The sequence below is a fragment of the Octopus sinensis genome, linkage group LG13, assembly GCF_006345805.1.
Source record: "Octopus sinensis linkage group LG13, ASM634580v1, whole genome shotgun sequence".
NCBI classification, from domain to species: Eukaryota; Metazoa; Mollusca; class Cephalopoda; order Octopoda; family Octopodidae; genus Octopus; species Octopus sinensis.
The window spans coordinates 60,266,551-60,276,550 of record NC_043009.1 but is presented as its reverse complement, the minus strand read 5'-3'; the positions used below and the strand labels follow the sequence as shown (position 1 = coordinate 60,276,550).

The window sequence follows — 10,000 nt, the reverse complement described above, 5'->3', positions numbered from 1 at the left end:
GGTCGATCTAATATACTGGCCCCCATCCCCACAAAGTTCGGGCCTTGTGCCTAGAGTAGAAAAGATTACTGAAGCGGTGAGCTTGCAGAATCGGTAGCACGCCGGGCGAAATACTTAGCAGTATTTCATCTGCCGCTACGTTCTGAGTTCAAATACACCCGAGGTCGACTTTTCGTTTCATCCTTTCGGGGGTCGATTGAAAAAGTACCAGTTGAACACTGGGGTCGATGTAATCGACTCATCCCCACCTCCCCCAAGCTGCCCTTGTGCCAAAAATTATTATTATTATTATTATTATTATTATTATTATTATTATTATTATTATTATTATTATTATTAAGGCAGAGAGCTGGCAGAATCCTTAGTACACCTGGCAAAATGCTTAATACGAGCGAGTGGTAGTTACCTGTACATACATGCACACAGCAGTACGACGTTCACATACGTGAATGACCATAATTACTTACAAACCTTCATACCATGATACATATAGACATACCTTCACGCGGATATACACAAATTAAGTATAAACATTCCCATACGTATACAAATATACATTCGTAGATACATACATATTCTCTCACGTATGTCGAATTAGTCAAATATCCTGAAAATTTACTACTACTACTACTACTACTACTACTACTACTACTACCACTACCATTGCAGTTGCACTATGATTATGTTCCTGTTCCTCTCACCACCACCACCACCACCACCACCACAACCTGTACAACGATCACCACTACCATCTTTATCACTAAAAGCATCAACATAATTACTACTACTACTACTACTACTACTACATGCCCACCATTGTCGTCACTTCCGCCAACACTAATACCAATGCTACCACCACTACCAATATTACTACTTCTAATACCACCGTCACTTCCACCACGTCTACTTTATCTACCACCACGAACACTGCTGCTGCTACTACTGCTACTATTACTACTTCTACTATTAGCTGCAGCACCACCATCACCATACCCCCCCCCACTACCGTCACCATACCATCACCACCACCACTTCCGCCATCACAGCTACATCCTACCACCGAAACTGTCTAACATAATATCGACGCTGTTAGCTATCTTTACATTTACCTGAACAGGTAACTTACAATTAAATCAGTTTTGCTGAAGAGAGCAAGGATGGATCTTTTGTTCTCGGTGTTATGGTTTCTAACCACAGCTACATGCATTACATCTGTTACAGGCATGTTAACCACCAAATCTCACGTACATATTTTGCCGACTGCATTTATTGATGTCCATACAACAGATACCATGGGAATTGCAGCATTGTCTGATCACCTCAGCAGCGAAAGCTCGAACCGCGATAAAGAATACGCGAAAAATTATTTCCGAAAAATATTGATTAGTGATGTTGAGACAGCCACACCAAACGTCAGTTCTAGATTTCGAAAAACTCAATCGAAGCGAATCGTTTTTCCCGCCGATCCTCCAATCGAAACATTTCGCAGTATTGTAGAGGCCGGGACGTCTCTGAGACGCAACAGAGTGAAACGTGGTACGCAACAGCCAAGGATAAAGTCTGCTGCAAATCCGGCGATGTCTAAAAGAGATAGATTTACTGCCGGTGAAATCAACGGAATCAATGTTAGACCGTGGACAAGGATTATTTATCCAAGTGTTAATCCAATTCAAAGATTCTCAGAATCTGGCTGGTTAATTCCTTACAAAGATCACAAAATAAATTCAGGAAGAACAGAATCAAAAAGAGAAAAAGTTGTACTTGATGTAAAACCTTCAGGAATATTTCCTGGTGATAATATTCAAAGAACTTTTCCAATATCTGATGTAGATAAAAGGAATCGAAAGAACAGTTGGTTGAGTGAGAATTCGATAAGGATTTCTTTGTACTCTGAGCCTGAACCAGAGCCTTCAGCTACTGAACGAAGAAGGTTACAACCTGCAGCTGAGCAAAGAAATACAAATCCCAAATTAGAACTAAGGAGTCCTTACACGAAACCTGAAGGAAAAATTGCAATCCCAGAGTTACAGCAAAAATATGCAAATCATGAGACAAGACAAAAAAATCTACACTCCGAGCCTCAACGAAAATATCCATATCATGAGCCTGAAAGAAGGATCTTGCGTCCTGAGCCTGCGCGAAGAAATCCATTTTCTAAGCCCGAACGAAAAAATCCATTTTCTGAGCCTGAAAGAAGGATCTTGCGTCCTGAGCCTGAGCGAAGAAATCCATTTTCTGAGCCTCGGCTAAAGAATTCCCAACCTGAGCCTGAAAGAAGGAACTCTCGTCCTGAGCCTGAACAAAATAATCCATTTTCTGAACCTGAAAGAAGGAGCTCTCGTCCTGAGCCTGAACAAAAAATCCATTTTCTGAACCTGAAAGAAGGAACTCTCGTCCTGAGCCTGAAAGAAGGAACTCTCGTCCTGAGCCTGAACAAAATAATCCATTTTCTGAACCTGAAAGAAGGAACCTCCATCCTGAGCCTGAGCAAAGGAATCCATTTTCTGAGCCTAAGCGAAAGAATTCACATCCTGAGCCTGAAAGAAGGAACTCTCGTCCTGAGCCTGAAGAAGGAACTCTCGTCCTGATCCTGAGCAAAGGAATCCATTTTCTGAGCCTGAAAGAAGAAATCCGCATTCTGAGCCTGAACGAAAGAATCCGTTTGCTGAGATTAAACAAAGGAATCCATTTTCTGAGTCTGGGCCCCCACATTCAATCCCTGAAAATAAGCAGAGAAATCTTCGCCCTGAGCCTGAACGAAGAAATCCTTATCCGGAATCTGAGCAACGACAATCAAACCCTGAACCCGAACGAAAAATATCCAGAGCTGAAATATTTACCAAACTACACTCTGTACCTTCAAGAAGCAACCACAGAACAGGACCAGAACAAACTCCTCAAACTAAAACTAAATTGAGGGCATCGAGAAATAGTTTCTGGAACGAGAAAATTCCTGAACAAGGCAGAATAACAGAGAGCATCACAGTTCCTCTACCGAAACTAAAAAGTGGCTTCAGCGATCAAATCAAAGAATTCGATTGGAAAGCTCCGGTAGTTTGGCCTCGGTTGAAAATAAATCCAAGTCATTCATTCAATAGGAATAACCATGGACCGTTTCCTTGGTGGCAGGAACGCGTACAGCAGTCGATGTTGTCAACAGTAAAGCCCTTCACACAGAGACAGAGGTCAGACATTCGACCCTCGACTGACGATTCTTCCCGTAATTTCCGGCAACCAGCTCGAAATAAAATAGCTCAAAGAACATCGAACCTAAGTAAGTAAAAACGCGCGCGCTGTACACACACACACCACACACACACACACACACACACACCACACACACACACACACACACACACAATTCTGCGCTCTCTCTTCCACCTCTTTCTCCCCCTCTCTTTCTCTCTTTCTCTATCACACTCACGCATGTACATTGACAAATCTATAACAAATATATCCATCTATATTTTCTATCTTTTATCTCGTTTTTGATCAATAACAATTTTAATGCCCCCTGTTGTATGGAGCAGGTCTAGACCAGGGGCTCTCAACTATTTAAAAAAAATCTATGGACCCTTTTGATTACTATTTTATTCTGGTGGACCCAAATAGCCATTCGATGTTTATTTTTTTTTATTTGTTTCAGTCATTTGACAGCGGCCATGCTGGACCACCGCCTTTGGTCGAGCAAATCGATCCCAGGACTTATTCTTTGTAAGTCCTTATTCTATCGGTCTCTTTTGCTGAACCGCTAAGTTACGGGGACGTAAACACACCAGCATCATTGTCAAGCGATGTTGTGGGGACAAACACAAACGCACAAACATACACACACACACATATAATATATATATTATATATATATATATATATATATAAATAAATTAGTAATGCAAATATCGGTACTTCGTTGTGCCATATATTTACTTCTTTGTATATATATAATATATATATTATATATATATATATATATATATATACGACGGATTTCTTTCAGTTTCCGTCTACCAATCCACTCACATGGGCTTTGGTCGGCCCGAGGCTATAGTAGAAGACACTTGCCCAAGGTGCCACGCAGTGGGACTAAACCCGGAACCATGTGGTTGGTAAGCAAGCTACTTACTACACAGCCACTCCTGCGCCTAATTATAAACTAATCTTATAGATACCTCTTTCAAAATATCTATTTAGTTCGTCACACATTCACTTGTAAAGGTTGAAGAGCGTAAAACATTAGAGAAAAAAACGGAGCTGTTCTTGCTATAAATATTTCTAAAACAAATATTTTCATGGAACCTGAATATATTACTGCAGCTCCCAAATTTACTATTTTACTTACGTGGAACCCTCCCAAATTTTATATGGATCTCCAGGGGTCATACGGACTTCCGATGAGAACCACTAGTCTTGAGAGATGTGTCTCTGTATCAGCTTCGATTTTCGGCTTTAGCTATTTCCTTATACGCACGCTGTTTGATCTTGGGATAAAACCATGAACATCACAGAATCTCATTTCACTTCATTTACTTTCTTTGATTCTTTTCCTTTTTCTTTTCCTTTTATTTCTTCTTGTTTCAGTCATTGAATTGCTGTTATGTTGGAGTATTGTCATCGAGGGTTTTGGGCAATCAAACCAAACACCAGCCATTACTTTATAAGTTTGACTCGTTTTCTATTCGTCTCGTTTTATTATTATTATTATTATTATTATTATTATTATTATTATTATTATTATTATTATTATTATTATTATTATTATTATTATTAAGGCAGAGAGCTGGCAGAATCCTTAGTACACCTGGCAAAATGCTTAATACGAGCGAGTGGTAGTTACCTGTACATACATACCTACAGCAGTACGACGTTCACACACACACACACACACACACACACACACACACATACGTGAATGGGCATAATTACTTACAAACCTTCATACGATGATACATATAGACATACCTACATACGGGGACATAAAGAAACCATCACCACTTGTTGTGTGGTGAGAAACATACACAAACAGAAAGACAAGTACACACACATACGCGCGCGCATACACTCAAGTATACAGACATGCACAAACCACACACAAACACATACATAAGTGCGCATAAATTAACACACACACACACATGTACAATATTTTTCTTTACTGCCCACAAGGGGCTAAACATAGAGGGCACAAACAAGGACAGACAAAGGGATTAAGTCGATTACATTGACCCCAGTGCGTAACTCGTACTTATTTAATCGATCCCGAAAGGAAGAAAGGCAATCGACCTCGGCGGAATTTGAACTCAGAACGTAGCGGTAGACGAAATACCTATTTCTTTATTACCCACAAGGGACTAAACACAGAGGGGACGAACAAGGACAGACAAAGGGATTAAGTCGATTATATCGACCTCAGTGCGAAACTGGTACTTTATTTATCGACCCCGAAAGGATGAAAGGCAAGGTTGACCTCGGTGGAATTTGAACTCAGAACGTAACGGCAGACGAAATACCACTAAGCATTTTGCCAGCTCGCCTCCTTAAACGCACCCATATATTACAAACCCAGTCTCTACACCATGTTACTTAACTTGTATATGTTCACACTTTTCTATCATTTTTATTCAACAGGGGCAGAAAGGTGTGCCATGCTTGTGGCAAGAGGTGACTGCAACTTTTATAGGTGTTTTGATGAAACGCATACCTGTCCTGCTGACCAAAACTTTGCTTTTAATGTTGGTAATCACTTGTGTCGCCAGGTGGAGTCATTCATCAACTTTTTCGATGAAAAGGTAGACAGTAATCTATCAATCAATCTATCTATCTATCTATCTATCTATCTATCTATCTATCTATCTATCTATCTATCTATCTATCTATCTATCTATCTATCTATCTATCTATTGAGATTTTTAACCATTGCCATATGTTTTTGTATATTTGCAGAGTAAAGAATATTTGCGAAACGTAAAGAGATGTCATATGGCAGCTTTTATCCCGACCCTCAAATCCAGTGCCCCAACTTGCTCCCAGATAGAGGTAACTGGGTTTGACATACTCAACGGAGGAATCCTTCCATTAAATCATGTCGATAAGAGCTGCTTCTTCCAACATGGGGCCTTCTGCCGCTTGATAGAAGATCCTCAGAATACTCAACTGTTCTATGACTTGTACGGAGGACACGGCTACACAGAATACAGGTCAGTATAATGCTTCTGGTAATGACGTAATATTTGTCTTTTACTTGTTTCGGTAATTGGATTGCGGTCATGCTGGGATACCGCCTCGAAGAGCTTTAGTCAAACAAATCGACCCTGGACCGAATGATATGTTGAGAAAGACATTTCGTTTTACGTCTCTCCGGTTTACACAGCTGAAAATGAGCACCAGCCGAAGTGCTGGTGCAGATCTCCGTCCAGCGGTTACGTCCTCGATGTTCCGTTGAGCTAACGACAGGAAGTCGGAGATGGTGTCTATGTCTGCTGAGAAATGTATAGAGACCTAAAAGTAATTAGCAAAAATGTGGTACATACTGCCAGATCATCGGCACTTGCGAGTGATGGCTATGGTTCGTGTCTGTGTGGTAAGAAGCTTGTTTCCCACCGACATGGTTTTAGGTGGCACTTTGGGAAAGGGTCTTCTACTATAGCCTCGGGCCAACCAAAACCCTGTATATGTATTTTGTTGACGGAAGCTGTAAAAAGCCCAATGTATATATATATATATATATATATAAAGATAAATTAAACATAATTTGTTACTTTATATATATATATATATATATATATATATATATATATATATGCATGTATGTATGTATGTATGTATGTATGTATGTATGTATGTATGTATGTATGTATATCGATGCGTGCGTGTGTGTCTTCGTGTCTGTGTTTGTCCCCTACCACCGCTTGACAACTCGTGTTGTTGTGTTTACGTCTTCGTAACTTAGCGGTTCGACAGAAAGCGGTCGATAGAATAAGTATTAGGCTTAAAAAATAAGTCCGAGACTAGATTTGTTCGATAAAAAAAAAAAACCCACTTCAAGGCGGTATCCTAACATGACGGCTGTCAGATGGCTGATACAAGTAAAAAGATGTATGTATGTATGTATGTATGTAAGCATATTGTTCTTTTGGATTCATTGAAGTTCTTAAGAGAGTTTCAAGCCAATCGCTAACAAAGCGATAAGGCGTTTTAAGTCAAGAGAGTTCCCGGTGTTTGAAAATTTGTGGTTGGTATTGGTTGAGCTGTCGATGCACACACCCAAGTGTGTGCATCTATTCGCATGAGAATCTCAGGTGGAAAAGTTTTGGAGTGTCTTAGAAATCTTCACGGTGCCACTAACAGATTAGCTTTGGAGAATCCGCGTCAGTTTCATTTGATCTTTCGTCGAAAAACCTAGCACTTCTATTTTGTGCGTGTGTGTGTGTGTGTGTGTAAATCTATAGATACACAGCCTAATGCATCTATGATGATAGGTACAAATCAAAATTTATAGTTTCGGTGTATGTACGTATATTCATTTTGTCTGTCGGTATGTATGTGTGTATATCCGTTTGTGTGTATATTCGTCTGTATGTATGTGGGCATGTATATACGTTTGTTCTTTTCCATTTTAATTAATTTGAAGTCTTCCTATAAGGAAGGAGTTGGTTTCTAAAACAGATACAAAGCTTAAATCTTTGGAATGTAGGTAGCAAAAATAATGTCACGTTCAAAACGTGACATTATTTGATATGCATATTTTTTACTGTTCTGTTAAGAGATTTCCCTTGTGATATGCGAGTTAGATGGTTGATTTCTTTCTCTGTACACTCTAGCGTTTTCACATTGTGACTTAGATATTTACGAACAAAACGAAGTGTTCCAATTATTAATGCTATAAACGTAAATTTATAAGGTAGGTATGTACGCATCTATGTATGTATGTATGTATGTATGTATGTATGTATGTATGTATGTATGTATGTATGTATGTATGTATGTATGTATGTATGTATGTATGCATGCATGCATGTATGTATGTATGTATGTATGTATGTATGTATGTATGTATGTATGTATGTACGTATGTATGTACGCATGTATGTATGTATGTATGAATGTATGTATGTATGCATGTATGTATGTATGTATGTATGTATGCATGTATGTATGTATGCATGTATGTATGTATGTATATATGTATGTATGCATGCATGTATGTATGTATGTATGTATGTATGTATGTATGTATGTATGTATGTATGCATGTACGCATGCATGTATGTATGCGTGCATGTATGTGTGTATGTCTATTATGTCTATGTGTGTGTATGTGTGTGCTTATTATGCCATGACACAAAGAACTGCGTGAACGAAGAGTAGTAAAAAAAAAAGGAATGAATGCATATTGAAGAATTTTTATATATTACTTCTCAGTGAAAAACTTTTACAATTTTCTGCAAGTTTAACGTTTCCGATCTTTAGAGGACAGTGAGTAATGGAGCGAGTGCCAACAGAATCGGCGTTTTCGAGAAAAAAGAAAACCGCGAAAATTTTAGATTATAATTATGGGCCATGACTTCAGGGCAGAGAAGCCGCCCTATTCTTGTTTACATTTTTCCCCCTCACGAAAGCACTAGGTGTATAATACATACTTTAAGAATGGCATAAGGACATTTAAAAAAATGTATTCTCCCGTACATCACATCTCGTTATTAATATTCAAGCTTTGGCTCTTTTTGTACATGCACACATATAGGCGCAGGAGTGGCTGTGTGGTAAGTAGCTTGCTAACCAACCACATGGTTCCGGGTTCAGTCCCACTGCGTGGCATCTTGGGCAAGTGTCTTCTGCTATAGCCCCGGGCCGACCAATGCCTTGTGAGTGGATTTGGTAGACGGAAACTGAAAGAAGCCTGTCGTATATATGTATATATATATATATATATATAAGTGTGTGTGTATATGTTTGTGTGTCTGTGTTTGTCCCCCTAGCATTGCTTGACAACCGATGCTGGTGTGTTTACGTCCCTGTCACTTAGCGGTTCGGCAAAAGAGACCGATAGAATAAGTACTGGGCTTACAAAGAATAAGTCCAGGAGTCGATTTGCTCGACTAAAGGCGGTGCTCCAGCATGGCCGCAGTCAAATGACTGAAACAAGTAAAAGAGAGTAAAAGAGTATACATGTAAATTCTTTTTAGTCAGCTATAAACTGCTTTAACAAATAACATCGCTTTTGCTTTTGGTTGAACAAAAACACTGGGAAATTTTACAGCCATCTTAGTAAATTTTCGTAAACTCCTTTCCGAAGAGCTCTCATTACTTCCGCTTATTCCGAAACACCTCCTCCCTTACTTTACTTCCTGTCGCGTTGGTTACCAGATCAATACTCTATTACTATCAATTGCTTTTTCTTTATTTCGACTCACTTCTCTTCACCTTAGGTCATTTTAATACATTTTAAATCCAGATTCCTGTATAGTTTCCTATATTTTACCTTCACACTTTTAATCCAATTCGTTTATCCAATCTATTTTTAATCAATTTTAATTTACTCTACCATTTAAAAAAAAATATATATTTTATTAAAATTTTTTTATTTTTATATCATATATTTTTATAAATTTTTATGAATTCCTAATTTTTTTATCACATATTTTTATTAGATTTATTTTTACATTTGATAAAAATAGATGAAACTTTTTATCAAGCATATCGCTCTACAAGATTCATCAACGATTTCCATTTTTATCCTCCATTCATCCAGCTCACTTCATTACTCCATGGCCTTAAGGATAATTCATAACATTCTTCCATGTTCTTTAAATATGCATCTTCCCATCCGTCTTATATCTGAAGTGGTTTCCAGTTATTCATTGAATTCATAGGACTGTATATGTGTGGCTGCTTATGTGTATGTCCCGCGTTCGATCTCACCGAGTGGCATCTTGCCCAAGCTTTGTTTCATATAAGCCTCTGGTCAACCAATGAAATCTGAGTGAAATTCGGATAAAAGAAA

The 10,000-nt window shown here is 38.6% G+C and overlaps 1 protein-coding gene across 6 annotated transcripts in view; it reads left to right on the top strand.

Moving 5' to 3' along the window:
• The first annotated feature begins 862 nt into the window (after nt 1-862).
• The window catches only part of LOC118765724, an 18,413-nt gene continuing 9,275 nt past the window's right edge, over nt 863-10,000 (top strand). Inside the window, exons 1-4 of one of the 6 annotated variants that reach the window (XR_005001591.1) lie at nt 863-1,117; nt 1,222-2,412; nt 2,628-3,274; nt 5,626-5,765. Coding sequence is in view for 1 of the 6 variants with exons in the window: in XM_036508083.1 (XP_036363976.1) it covers nt 3,148-3,274; nt 5,626-5,786; nt 5,941-6,194 (542 nt within the window). In the remaining 5 variants the exon portion in view is untranslated. Of the gene's footprint in view, nt 3,275-5,625; nt 5,787-5,940; nt 6,195-10,000 lie in introns of those variants that run through there. The other 5 variants (XR_005001592.1, XR_005001594.1, XR_005001590.1 and 2 more) reach the window with 5 other exon arrangements.